The 15,008-nt window shown below is 41.7% G+C and overlaps 1 protein-coding gene across 1 annotated transcript; it reads right to left on the bottom strand.

The window, feature by feature from the left end:
• Window positions 1–288: 288 nt before the first annotated feature.
• On the bottom strand, window positions 289–4,527 carry LOC147446187 (alpha-xylosidase 1-like). Its single transcript, XM_086525457.1, has 4 exons — window positions 4,332–4,527; window positions 2,659–3,287; window positions 2,343–2,573; window positions 289–2,264 (listed from the first exon to the last, which is right to left on the bottom strand). The coding sequence occupies exons 1-4, from the start codon at window positions 4,508–4,510 to the stop codon at window positions 652–654; spliced, it is 2,652 nt and encodes an 883-aa protein (XP_086381583.1). The 5' UTR covers window positions 4,511–4,527; the 3' UTR covers window positions 289–651.
• Between the last annotated feature and the right edge of the window lie 10,481 nt (window positions 4,528–15,008).

Below are 15,008 nucleotides of genomic sequence, written 5' to 3'. Positions count from 1 at the left end.
CAAGTTGCCAACATATGCAGGTTTTTCAAGGTTGGTTGAGAGGTTAAGACAGTAGCATTGATGTGCTCACCAAAAACATTTTTACAAACCAATGGTAAAAAGGGCTAGTTTGAATTTACCCAGTTTTTAATCAAAGTTTTAGAGTATCTACACTAAAACCTTCAAATTTTACCGATTTTCTTCAAGGTTTTTGGAATTCTCTCTCCCACAATATGTATCTCCCTAAAAGAGATTGAACTTATTGGCTCCAGATAAAAGAGAAGTTAATTTTCTTAAAGCACTCTTAACTTGTGCAAATTCAACATTTAGCTCTTCCTTATTAAAAACATTACTTCAAACTATGCTTACAGTTGATTTAAAGTTGTGAGGTAGCATGCCAAGTGCATTGTGGATGGACTATGTGGCTAGTGTCTTGTTTTGGATTAGCTTCACTAAATTGGGAAACACGACACCTTGTCAGCGACAATGTTGGGATGTTTGTAGGTTTCTAATACTACCAGTGCATATACAGAGGCCCCCCTTAAAAACCTTAGAAAATCAAACATTGGTTTCTACTCCTATATCTTTGGTGAGTGGATAAGGGTATATAATTATATATGCTAACACATGCAAGCACTTGTGACTGTATTTGTGAGCATAGAAGATAATTCCTCAAGCAAGTTGCCATGGCAGAAGGTCCAAGGTAAGTGTAAAGGCAGAGGCCAAGGGAAGATTCAGTCTGGATAGTGCAATAACATGGCGATCTATGCCCACTTCCGGCAATGATTTGGCACCATCAATCCTAACCAAGGGCTGTGACGCAGCTCTCAAGCCCAATACTACAATTTTGTCAATAATGAAACCTTGCCTGAAAGCATATTCTGCACATTCCACATAGGATGCCACCTTCATCTGCCCCATCTTTAACTCTGCAACAAGCTTAATTCTTGTCGATTTTCCTTCCTTCAATGCCATTTCCATGTCCTCTCCCTCATCGATGTAAATCTCTCCTATCGCCGTCTGCCCTTCCTGCTCCATTGAACTTGCCTCTTCAATGTACTTAAATGCAATCAGTAGTGTGAATGGGCTCTGCCTAACTTCTCCCGTTGTCATCGCAGCCTCTTGCATAGGAATGATTGTGCCTTCATAGACATGCACATTGATGGTGTCCAATGGTGATGGTAAGGTGACAAGAGACCCTTGGCTCTCCACCACCTCTTGTCCCCCATCTGAAAGGGAATACCATGTCCCTTTTGGGAAGTATGCTGCCACACTCTCAGCCCCAGCCTCTAAAACTGGCGACACCAAAACTCCACGACCGAGGAGGAACTGTGAACTGACATCGAGAGTAGCTCTATCTTCTGTGAAAGTAAAAAACAATGGCCTTGCAACAGGAGCTCCACATTCATGAGCTTCCTGCATTAGAGTATACAGATATGGCAAGAGCCTATATCTGAGGCTAAGTGCTTTTCTTGCCGTGTGAGCCACGGAATCCCACAGATAGAGCTCTTGTCTACGTGAACCGATGTCCGCATGATTACGTGAGAATGGGTAAAATGCCCCCAATTGAATCCACCTAGCACAGAGCTCCTCAGTGGTGTCACCCAAAAATCCACAAATATCTGCACCTACCATGGGGACCCCAAAGAGACCCGAATTTAGTATCCCAGCTATGGAGTACCTAAGATCTTCCCATGTTGCAGAGTTGTCGCCAGTCCAATGGGCAGCATATGCACCTGTACCTGGAAAAGTTGATCTTGATAGAATGAATGGCCTCTTCCCTGTTATGCCCTTAAGTGCCCTATTAGTGGCAACAGCCTCCGAAAAGCCGTACAAATTGTGTGTGTCATATGACAAATAGCCCTTGTCATGGTAAGCACTAGTAGCGATGGTCTTCATACCGAGGCCTCTGTGGATGCCACCGGCGTTGATTGCATAGGGAGGATTATCCCATATAGTAGCCTCTTCATCACTACAAATAAGACAACAATATGCTTGGTTGAGTGAAGCTTTGCAGGTTGAGTTAGTCGGGTATTTGCAAAGAGTCCCACTGCAGAAATTGGAGGCCTCATTCATGTCAATCCACAGGCCATCAAAAGGAACAAGGGCATGAAAATTTTCTATCTCAGCACCCCAAAAAGAGTCAATATCAGGATGCAGAAAATCGGTGAAATAGACAGGGCCTGGCCATACTTGGGCTAAGTAAGGAACCCCTTTGTGTTTGATAAATATGTCTTTTTCCATGCCATGCTGAAATGTGCTGTAATTGTCGGCGGTGCTAATCCCTATTTACAAAATAATGTTAGAAGATGCGTTTTTGCCAACATTCTAAAAATCAGTAATCAAGCCTCAGCCCTGCATACCGGGATCTAGAATGAGTACATATTTCTGGCCATGTTGATGCAAATCATCAACGAACTTTCGCATCTTGTCTACTGGGTAATTGATAGGATCAAATGTGAAGTCTTTGTACAAATCCATGTAATCAATATCATTCCACATAACCTCAAGTGGAATGCCTGCGGCCCGATAGTTTGAGACAACAAACTCCAAATCTTCAACACTCTTATATCCATACCGGCACTGGTGGAAGCCTGTCATTAGAATACAATTCCTATATCAAAGTGAAACTTAAATTGGTGAACTTTCCATACAAAATATGCCCGCTTTTTGACTTACCAAATGACCAAAATGGCATTGGTGCAGGGCGCCCAACTAGCTCGGTGTATTGTCGCATCACAGCAAGCGGCTCTGGCCCGGGAAAGAAGTAGAAATCGAGGACTCCACCGATCACTTTATATACAAGAGAGTTATCTGTGTATGCAATATCCATCCCGTTGCTGTTCAAGAGGAGGACTCCATGAGAAGAACCTGCATCTCTTACATCCATATAAAAAGGATGTGCCCCATATAGATCGACATTGACCGTGCTGGCATTGATATCAGATGCCCACAAAGTGTACGATTGGCCTGGGCGCAATCGAAACCCTTTCGGGCGTGTACTCTCCCCAAGTCCATACAAGGCAGCACTCTCTAGTAAGAGGGTAGAGATCTCTAAGTATTGATCTTTAAATGTTAAATTGGAAGAGCTACTGTCAAAAAGGACCTCTCCTGTTGAACTTCTAGCAACCATAAAAGTGAAAGGGTCCTGAGTGTATTGAAAGCTCAATGCATTATATTGTTCTGCTTGGTTGTTGTGTGAGGCCGGTGTCTCCCTTGGTATCAGAGATTGCGGTATCTCCCATCTAGCATTTGAAGTTGCATTGGAGGTGGTGATGTGCACATGCAAGCGCCCAGAGCTTTCATAACTGGTCACATCCATATAACAAAAAAGGAAACAATTTGTTATGAGAACATAATATAGAGGTATGGATCATGCAATGAACTTTCAAGGGCAAACCTAAGACATAAGAGCAGCCATACTTGTTGATATACTACCTTCCCATCGTCAAACAATAGCACAATGGACGTATACTTTTTTCAATATTTGTCCCTTGCAAAAGAAAAACCGAGCGGCTTGGTGTCATGCTACACAAAAACGCTTGTTTGAACAGGAGACTAGCAGTGATCATGCCAAAAGCAAGCATGCAAATGCCGTGGTTTTGGCACATAATATCGCATCTATAAACCTCTAGTTGCATATAACAAATAGAATTTGATAACAGAGAGCCTCCACAAGCTCATCAAAAGAGCAATTGACTTGTAGACGCAACTGAAAAAAAGGAGGCTTCCTTTATTGCTAAGAAAAAGCTGTTGTTGTCTGAAACTTGGCAAAATCAACATGTCAAATTGGAAAAGGATGATACGGCAAATTGATAAAACTTCCTAGGCATTACTCATTTAAAATCATAGATGGAAGCTCCATCGGCCCACAACTGCAACAAATTGCGTTCATCATGCGGAGGAACAGACTATTATCTGCATTTCTGTATGAGCTGAAGACAAATGAACTGCCTGAAATGATACGTCGTTTAATCTTCAGCTTGTACCCTGTTGCAGTTACAAATGAGGTCGGTGCCTATAGCATCGCTAATGGAATCCCAATTGCACAAAGGGAAAACGCTAAATTTGGAGAGGATAGCATGTTTGGAAGCAAATGACCCATGACCATATCAAGTGTTTACCCTTGTTCATGTCGAGCAATGCGGAAAAACAGAAATGGTGGGTGGTTGTGGCACCACTGTATTGGTTTAGCAGGTGAAATATGAGCACAGGCATCTCAATGAGCTATGCAGCACTTAACATATCAGGGCCTTGTCAGAGACAATTAAATGCATGGAAAATGCATTGATTGAGGAACTTTGAAACCAAGTATCATCAGTTACTACAAGCAGTCAGAATCTAAGAACCACCTGACAGTTACTTGCAGGTTTTCAGCATCCGGCCCATTGAAACTTGTCTTCTGCTTCAGCTCAAGGAGAACAACCAAGCCGTTGGTAAAAGCCTCCGCCGAAACCACCTGGTAGCCATGGCCGACACTGCCTGCAGCAAAGCCGATGACGGAGAGGAGGCATCCAAGCCAAAGCATCATAGCTTGCAATGTACATATGTCATGGTGCGTGTGCCGACTATGTGCTTCTATACATGTGTGTACGCAAATCTCTGTTCGTTGAGACGCACGTGAGCAGCGGCTCGCGGCTCGCGCTGTCTGTGACTAATTGCTTTTGTGGTTCGTTGGCCTTCACATGAAAGTTATAATAAACACATGAAAGTAAAAGCAGTTGTCCAAAGGAGTGGCTTGGTTGTTTGAGCAATCATCCTTAGTCACCACGATTGTCGGTTCGAATGCGGCCAAGTGACCCGTTGACGCTCACCTATGTACTTTGTCACCTCGCGTGGAAGTTCTGCGACTTGCCAAAAAAAAAAAGAAAGCTTAAAGCAGTTTGGTTTTTATCTTTTTTGGGGGCAGCTTGCATTTTGTAAGGTGTCCCCTACTTTCTATGAAAGGTCTAGCTTAGAATTTGTCCTTCTTCATGAAAGGCACTTTTAAAAATTTGAAAATTTGCCGTTCAAACGATACATACATTTTTTCAAACCCTTCGAAATACAAAATCGCCAAATCTACACTTAAAACTTGAAGCCAAATTCAACACAAAAACATATCAACCTTGAGCTCTGAAAAGAAAATCATTGTATTATACTTAGTACTAGATAATCTACAAGTATATGCATTGAAATTTTTCTAGAAAAAATACCCTTGAAGTGTAAAATTGTCTTTGGTCCGCCACGCTTCCACATGAATGGCAACTTTTTAAAATAGCCCTTCGTAGGCAAATCCTCAAAAATTTTCCACTTCTTTTGAAGGTCAAAAGTGGCCTTGAAGGGCTGTGCAATCTTCAAAATGAACCCTTGCTAGGGGGGAGAGGGGGTAATGGGAACAATCCCAAAAGCTCTCAAAGACCTATTGGTCAAGTCTTGAGATCAAGTCCTATTGAGAGAGAGAGAGAGAGAGAGAGAGAGAGAGAGAGAGAGAATGAGAGAGAATTTATTCTTATCATCGGAGATCAAATATGACCTATGGGACCAAAGATACAGGTGATGTACTGTGTAGGGGGCTGATAAGTGACTTTTGATGCTCTAGGATTGTGGTGATGAGAGTCACAGTGGAGAACCCACACAATGGTTGGGAGAGAAAAATGTGTAGGTCTAGGTCATGGGTGGTTGAAAATAAGAGGGAAGCAAGTTCGGATGTGAGCAAAAGCTCATCATGCTAGTAATGTGTGGTACTTAGACTCTCTACCTTGCAGTGAGCATAATGTGAAGAGTCGATTTTCCTCTTCTCCATTGCCCCAACGGGGTCTAGTCATGGTGGATGAAAATAAGAGAGAAGAAAGTTTGGATGTGAGCCTTTTGAAGGAGAACCAACTCCATGCGTCGAATTTTTATCAATTTTGAATGAAGATGATATGATTGTGTTATCGTGAGGCCATCGTGGTGCTCATTTGACTCTTCTCTACATTCTTGGTGTCAAAGATGCCAAAGTATCTTTGAGTCCGTTTCCATGCAGACATTCGCAGTCTAGGCGAGTACACATTTCTGATGATGAGCAGCGTGACACTTCGCTCGTTGTGCATGTAGGGTCTGAGGACATACATGTAGAGTAGGACAACTCTTTGACTGCATGACCAGAGCAGTCACTAGCGATGGTGATAGATTTCGATGCTTTGCCAGTCAGGGAGCAGAGCAGTGAGTCACACGTGTGAGACAGTGTAGTCTCGATGACTTTGCAGACATGTACCTTTGCGGATGAGCTCTAGAGTGTTGTACATGACAAGTCTCTAGATGCAGAGTTAGAGTGGCCATGCTCTAGTGAGACACAGTGGATTGATCCTCTTAGGACAAAGATGCCTTCTACTACAAAGATGAGCACGATCCATTGGCTGTGCGCGTAGGAAGGCCCTCTAAACCTTTGCATGAAGGAGGATTGAACCCACCCCATGAGGGTAAGAGGCCAACACTTTACCATCCAAGCTATTGAGCCTTTGGAAAATTGCCAAAGCATACTTGAACGCAACCTCTCTGCACTAAATGCAAATGTTACTTGTGAAATTTATGAATTCACAGACGGCTCAAGGTGCCCCAACTGGCATGGTTCAAGGAACCCAAGATCGCATGACTCAAGGAGTCCAAGAGACAAGTGCTTCAGAAGATACACAAGATAGAAATGCATTGCTTAAGAATATCAGCATTCTTGAGTTTTACAGTGAAGAGCGTGATCGCAACATGGATGCGATCAATACATTCTTACACAAATGGAGTGATATTCATAGGTTGAGACACACCCCGGATATAAAGACAACTATGAAAAAAAGTTTATCTCTTAAAGGCAAGGCCTATAAGTGGTGGATGCCATTTCCAATAGATGCTCGTCCTTCGTCTTGGGCTGCGTTTCAAGCTTCTTTCTCCAAAGAGTTTTTGGACTCCAATGAAGAGGACAAGAATTGGTTAGCATGGGATCCATGCCGCATGTCTGGTCTCTCTCTCTCACTCAGTACCTTTCCAAGTATCAAGAAATCATATTAAACCTAGAAGGTCTAGATGAATTCCAAAAGATACATGGTTTTAAAAGGGGTCTTGACAAAGACTTTCGTCTTCATGTCAAGACCCAACATCCAAAAACTTTGGAAGAAGCCGTCGCTCATGCCCAAAGATATGATGATGACCAAGAGAGGAAGGGAAATGCTCCCTACTCTAAGAATACTTTTGCTAAGACCAATGTGGCTAAGAGCCAATGATGAGGTATATCTCACACACGTTCCAAGAGGAATAAGGGACAATCTACCTCTCCACGCCCACAAGAGGCTAAGAAGCCTAAGCAATCACGAGATACTCCACTTGGGTCTCTCATCACTGTTGATTTTGAGCGTGCAAAGAAACACAATTTGTGTTTCAGATGTCTTTCGGACCAACATAACAAGAAGGATTGTCCTCTTTTGCAAGGCAAAGAAAAGGCCATGCACACAGTGCAACACCTCACATTAGATTCATCTCCTAAATATTGTGCTGTAGAGGTTCTTCATATGGAGGAAAAGCACAAGTGTTGTGTGCCTGCTTCAATGTGGCAGCCCACCTTTGGCCCCCATGAGTTGATTCACATGCATGACACTATTAACGGACAACGTGTTCATATTTTAGTGGATGATGGTGAAACTCATAACTTCTTGAACTATAAGCTAGTCAAGAAATTGAAGCTTACACAGACTCCCTGCTCCCACAAGTATGTGGTAGAACAAATGTCTGGAAATGATAAAGAAGTATGGGACACGGTAGTTCAAGGGGTTGAGCTTATTGTTCAAGATCATATGATGACCCTTGACTTTCAAGTTATGAACATGGATAGTGCTGATGTAGTTTTAGGACGGGAGTGTCTGCATGGTTTAGGAAACACATTGCACACTAGTTATGAACACAACTCCATATCCTTTATGGCCAATGGTAAACATGTGCTTTTGCTTGGTGAGAAAAATATACCATCTGCACCTCTTATATGTACAACGGAGCTTTCTATTTTACGAAGTGCAGATTTAATAGATGAAGTCTTTTTGTGTTACTGCTTGTCTCCAAGTTTTGTGAATTCTCAAGAGCAAAGTGATGTGAATTCTAGTTATGGTATGCAAAGTGCATTGAACTTTAATGATAAGCAAAGTGTTAACAATTCTAAAGAGCAAAGTGCTCTCAATTTTAATTCTATTGAGCAACGTGCAATTGTTGTAAAACAAACATTAAAGGAATTACAAGATTCTCCATCCCAACACAACTCTATTTTATTTTCTCCTTTTGCACGGCAAAAGCTGACTCACTTACTCACGGAGTATAGTGAGGTATTCTCAAGTAATTTGCCGCCAGATTTACCCCCTACACATGATGTGCAACATGGCATAGATGTCCTGCCAGACACTAAACTGGTGAGTAAACCACCTTATCGTATGAGTGCTAGTGAGGCCAAGGAGGTTGAGAGTCAGTTGGCTGACTACCCCGCCCGTGGTTTCATTAGACCTAGCAATTCGCCTTGGGCATCACCAATTCTATTGGTGAAAAAGAAAGATAGTACCATGCACATGTGCGTAGATTATCGCGGATTAAACGCCATAACCATCAAGAACAAGTATCCTCTACCTCGAGTGGATGAGTTGTTTGATCAACTCCATGAGGCAAGATACTATACAAAGATAGATCTTCATTCAGGATATCACCAGGTGCATATCCTTTTGAAAGATATATCTAAAACTGCCTTTAGAACATGGTTCGGATATTTTAAATTTTTGGTTATGCCTTTTGGTTTAACAAATGCTCCAGCTACATTTATGATACTCACGGATAGTGTCTTACATCCCTATCTTGGAAACTTTGTTGTGGTTTTCCTTGATGACATTCTCATTTACAGTAAGAATGAGGATGAACACATAGAATACTTACGATTAGTGTTCAAACAGCTACAAACTCACGCTCTGTATGCCAAGCAAAGCAAGTGTGATTTCTTTAAAACTGAGATACATTACCTCGGTCATTTGATCTCTTATTTTGGCATCAAAATGGGCACTGACAAGGTCGCTGCCATTCTTCGATGGTCACATCCCAACACGGTTGAGGAGCTTCAAATCTTCTTAGGCATGGCTGGATTTTATCGACAATATATCCGTGATTATGCCAAAATCACTGTTCCTATGATGGATCAACTTAAAGCAAAAGGTAAGACCTTTTCTTGGGAAGAAGCCTGACAATGCAGTTTTGAACAACTCAAGGTAGCTGTAGCCACTGCTCCCATCCTAGCAATCGTTGACCCACTTAAGCCGTTTGTGGTAGAGACTGATGCTAGTGATAAAGCAATTGGTGCGGTATTTCTCTAGGAGGGAAGACCTATAGCCTTTGAAAGTAAACAGTTGGATAGAGCTCTACAGAATTATTCTGGAGAAGTACCACAACAATTGCTTTATCACTAGCATCAATCTAATATTTGGCACCTAGTGTCTTAGTAGACCTTTGGCACACATACTCTACCCTTGTGGAGTAAGTAGCCACCATCAATAGAAAAATTCTTCCATCGCTTAAGGTCTTCCTGAGTAGGGGTGGAGCTCTGTGTGTGTAGAGTTTTTTTTTGCGCGTGCATAGACATGTTGATCTGGCTGTGCAGAGACATGTGAGTGTGAGGGATCCCTTCTTACAACTGCACCCCCACACTTTAGCATATGATTGATCTTGTGCACACTTGCCACGTAATATGACCAAAAATTCACTTTTTATTTCCATGAAAGCAAGTGAATTAATCTGAGGCATCTGACTTAGTGCATCCACTACTACATTATATTGCCCCTTGCGATATCGTAGCTTATAATCATGATCTTGAAGGATCTTTTCCCATCTAGCTTTATGACCCTTCAAGTCCATTTGAGTAGTAAACCATTTAATACTCTCATGGTCAAAAACTATTTCAAACTCGACACCCTATAAATAGTGTCGCCACTTTTGTAAAGCGTGAATTATGGCATAGAGCTCTCTCTCATAGACCGATTAATTCATGATAGTCCAAGTGCTGGTCATCCAGGTATTCATAAGACGTATGCCTTCGTGTGACGACAATTTTATTGGCCAGGCCTACATCATGTGTAACATTTAATGGCCTAATAACTTATGTGTAGCGGAAATTAGCATGAACATAGTGGGCATTTCATTAGAATAGATTCCTAATGAGAATTACAAGAGTGCTTGGGTGGAGAGAGCAACAAAAAGCATAACACCTAGTTAGATAGCATCAACAATACTTTCAAAAGAGAGAGAAATTAAGCTATTGACAACAGTTGAGGACCGGATTTGCATGGAGCCAGTCCCCCCTCCAAAAGGCTTTGTATTATGGTTTCTCCCATCAAGAGAGACATTGTACAATACAATTCTTTGTGTTCCTTCAAGACTAGCTAGTGCAATGAAGATGGAAGCTTCATGCACTAAGCAAAACACTTAATCAAACACAACTTGAATTATCCCCGTTCTCAGACCCAAGACCTCACACACCTTCGAAGATGGTGAGAGCTAGCAGGGTATGAGAGTAGATTGAGAGGAAGAAGGAGTATCTTACGAGAAAGATGTACATCTCACTCATATTAGCATAGCTTAGCTTAGTAATTAGCTTGGTAGAGAAGATGAACATGCATTGAAGCTTGGCTCTTGGTTGGATTTGCATCCACATGCCAAGAGAGTGTTGATGTAGGCTTCTATCTCACAAGCTTGGAGTAGGTGATGAGCTCTCCATTAAAGCTTGGGAGGAGATAGAGTATTCTTTCTTCACACATGGTCAAGTGTGAGTGTGGGTGTGTCAATGCCAAGCAAAAATCAGCCCCCCTCTCTCTCTTGGGCGAGCCCTTCTTGCTAAATTGGTCTGGCTTTTGCCTCATTGGACCTCCCCAAGTCAAGCCAATGGGTGTTAAGCAGCATAAGTGATAGCCTTCTGACATGTGTCCCCCTTCCCCTTTTGTGAGAGCTTTAGGTAATTAAATAATTAAACTAAACTCTCATTGGACCCCTTTGCCTCCTGGCCACTAGGAATCAGGCAAGCCATTGAGCTCCTGAATGCTCATTGGACCCCTTGGGAGACTGCCCAATAGTCTTTTAGGAGACTTAATTCTCATTGGTTTCTATAATTAAATGTTTTTAAATTAATTAAACTAGATTTACTCTAGCTTAATTCTCATTGGTCCACTTCAAGGGTCTTCCAATAGGAATTGGGCACACCTTGTGGGCATCTGGCCTAGGGAGCTGACATGTGTCCCTAATTCCCTTTGCGTAAAGGGAGCCTGTGTGTGTGTGTGTGACTTTCTCTCTCATCCCCTACTAAATGGGATCGCCCCCTCCTTTGTAGGCTTTGAAGAAGACTTTTGTACACACACTAAGCATCCAATTTTCCCTAGGGTTGACCTTTGGACACAACCTTTGAATTTTGGAACCTTAGCATTTTGGAAGTCTTAATGGGCTGAACCTTAGGGTCTTTTTAGCCCATTGTTGCACATGGCTCTTTTGCAGATGGCCCCCCATTTTGATCCCTATTTTCCCTCCTTTGGATCCCTACTGTGGCCGGTCTGCTAGCTTAACCAATATTCTAGATTTTTCTCCCCTGGTACCTCCCCACATTAAATGATCAGTTTAATATGAGAAAATCATTTAGGAGAATTAGATAGTGATTATTATGACATTACCTCTCTCTTGAAATCATAGTCCTCCTCGACTATGGTGTAGAGAAGATAAAGCATATTCATGAGTCCTTTTCTTAACGGGTAGAGGATCCCTATGTTACCCTACGACATCATTCCATAATGGATGACTAGTCCATTTCGCGCTTGAGAGCCTGAGGATGCCGCAAGCATGTCTGCACATCAGTCTTATCAGTCTTCCATAGTAGAGTGACAAACTCTACTTGGTGTTTGGGAGACGTCGTCTCCACAAACTTGATCTAAGCATGCATACTACTTTATTTTTGTGCACAAATAAAGAAAAAAGAGAGTCTTATAAGACAAAAACTTTTTTCATTTTTTACATTTTGTACATTTGCTTACTCTTGGGAAGCATTGTAAGCATTGATAAGGTTATGTTATCCTTTAATTGTATGCCTTGCATCCATCTAGCATCTTCAAAAGGATAATTCTTAAACTTAATAAGATATCGTCGGATAGTATTACTGCCTCTTAATACCTTGTCTTCATGACGGAGAATGGACTAGAGCTGCAACACCTCCTCTTGATCCTCGATCTCCGGTGGGTCTTCAATAGTTGGTTCTTGAGGTGGCTCTCCTTTGTAAGGCTTTAATAGGCTCACATAAAAAGCATTGTGTATGAGCCAATGATTGGGCAACTTAAGTTGATAGTCCATGTCATTGATTGGCCTAAGAATCTGGAAGGGACCATAGTACCTTCTTTCTAGTTTAGCATAGTACTTTTGGTGGCCCGTAGGATTCTTGCCCGTCGTGTGCCTTAATCGAGCCTTGGGAAACTTTAACAAGACCCAATCGTTTTCTTTAAAGGCTTGGGCTCTTCTGTGCTTGTCAGCAGCAGCCTTTTGCCTTTGCTGTGAGATAGAGATAACATCTTTAATCTTTTGAAAAGATTCTTGTAGGTCTCGGCTATACTCATCTGCAGCGAAGATCTTCCCATGTACCTTAAGTAGCAAGGGACTTTTTGATCTTCCCTCAATTACCTCGAAAGGTGCTTTTCCCGTGGAAGTATGTACAGTGTTATTGTAAGCATACTCCACTAAGGGTAAGTACTTCTCCCATTGGGATCTTTGATCTACTTCCGTTACATAGGCTTTTAGTAGATCGAGAATTGTTAGGTTAGCTATTTCAATTTGGCCATCCATTTGTGGATGATAGGCCGAAGAGAAATTTAGCCTTGTCCGTAAATTCTCAAAGAGACCCTTCCAGAAATTACTGGTCATTCTAGGATCTCTATCCGACACTATGGACATTGGCAAGCCATGGTATTTGAAAATTTGTGAAATGAAGAGGGTTGCCATTTGATGGGCTTTGATAGTCTTTTTGACAGGTATAAAACGAGCTTGTTTATTGAACCTGTCTACTATCGTCCATATTCCCGTATTCCCATGGATAGACTTAGGAAATCCAAAGATAAAATCCATGGATATGCTCTCCCATGGTGAATTAGGGATTGGCAAGGGTTGAAGCAATCCAGGTTGCTTCCCTCTATCAAATTTTTTCTTTTGACATACCACACATTTGGAAACATACTCTTGTATGTTCACTTTCATGGTAGGCCAATAGAAATATGTTTCAATTCCCTTTAAGGTAGACTGAATCCCTCTATGCCCCGCATACGGGGGAGCATGAGATTCATACATTACTTTCTCACGCAGGGAGTTAGTAACGCATAGTCTATTGCCATAGAGAAGATAACCATCTTGTAAAGTAAACGGTTCTTCTTTCTTCCCTAATGCAAGGGCTGAAATCACATCTCTAAAATCGGGATCAATAGCATACTCATCTATCATTGAAGATAGATCATTGTGAGTTGCTATGGAAACCGCATTCACTCTCGGTCGTCTTGAGAGTGCATCGGCTACTTGATTATGCTTGCCAGCAATGTGAGCAATATGAAAATGAAATTGCGAAAGGAAATTTTCCCACCTCATTTGTTTGTTGGAGAGCTTGGTCTGCGTCATGAAGTACTTAAGACTTTGGTGATCCGTTCGCAGAATGAAAGGAGTCCCCAATAAATAGTGCTTCCATGAGTCTAAGGCATGTAGAACTGCAAGGAGTTCCTTTTCGTATATGCCTAGAGCTTGCTCAACAGGGTCGAGCCTTCGACTCTCATAGCCTATGGCGTGCCCTTCTTGGAGCAAAACAACTCCAAGGCAATCACCACAAGCATCACATTGGACCTCAAATGGTTTTGAGAGATCTGGTAGTGTAAGCACAGGTTGAGAGATAAGCTTTTCTTTAAGCTTTTTGAAAGCATTGTTCTCCTTAGCAGACCATGTATACCTAACTCTTTTTTTTGTTAGGTCATGTAATGGTCCCGCAATTTGTGAGAACTTTTCTATGAAGCGTCTATAGTATGCACACATACCTATAAAGCTTCTTAGTTCATGAAGATTCCTTGGTTTAGGCCATCCTTTTATTACCTCTAACTTGCATGGATCCATTTGGATGCCATCTTGAGAGATAATGTGACCTAAATACTGAATCTCTTGCAAGAAAAATTCACTTTTCTTTCGATTAACATAAAGTTTATTCTCTCTTAAAACTTGAAATATTACCTGGAGATGTTGCTTGTGTTCCTCCAATGAATTAGAGTAGATGATAATATCATCAAAGAACACTCTAGTGAAGGTTCGATGAGGCCTGAACAGCTTCTCCATCAAGCGGTTGAATGCGGCTAGTGCATTAGTCAAGCCAAAAGGCATGACAATGTATTCGTAAAGACCAAATGTAGTGCGAAACGCGGTCTTTACAATGTCTTGATCAACTATCCTTATTTGATGATAGCCACTCTTGAGGTCAATCCTACTGAAGTAGGTCGATCCTTGTAGCTTATCAAATAGGTCTTCTACCCGTGGAACGGGAAACCTATTCTTGATAGTGATCCTATTTAGTGCTCTATAGTCGACACACATACGATATGTGCCGTCTTTCTTTTGCACTAATAGCACAGGTGAGCAAAATGGAGATGAGCTAGGCCTAACCATGCCCTTCTCAACTAACTCATGCACTTGCCGCATAATCTCCTCTTGTTGAGCTTGAGAAACTCTATAAGGAGGTTTATTAGGCGGTGAACTTCCTTGAAGAAGTTCAATTGCATGGTCATCATTACCTCGTTTAGGAGGTAGCTCACAAGGGATGTCGTCAATAAAAACATCTTGAAACCCCTTGAGAAAATTGGATAACTCTAATTCCTTTTGGTTGCTTTTATTTTCGTTTGTTAAAGCATTAGGTTCATTTTGAGAATCTTTAACAAAAATCATGTACACGGAAATAGAGCTCTTTATTGACTTGTTGAAAGCTGGTGTATGTACAATGGGGATGGTGTTAC

Source organism: Adiantum capillus-veneris, chromosome 12 (assembly GCF_014529385.1).
Source record: "Adiantum capillus-veneris isolate H3 chromosome 12, ASM1452938v2, whole genome shotgun sequence".
Lineage (NCBI taxonomy): Eukaryota > Viridiplantae > Streptophyta > Polypodiopsida > Polypodiales > Pteridaceae > Adiantum > Adiantum capillus-veneris.
This window is presented reverse-complemented; position numbering and strand designations above follow the sequence as displayed.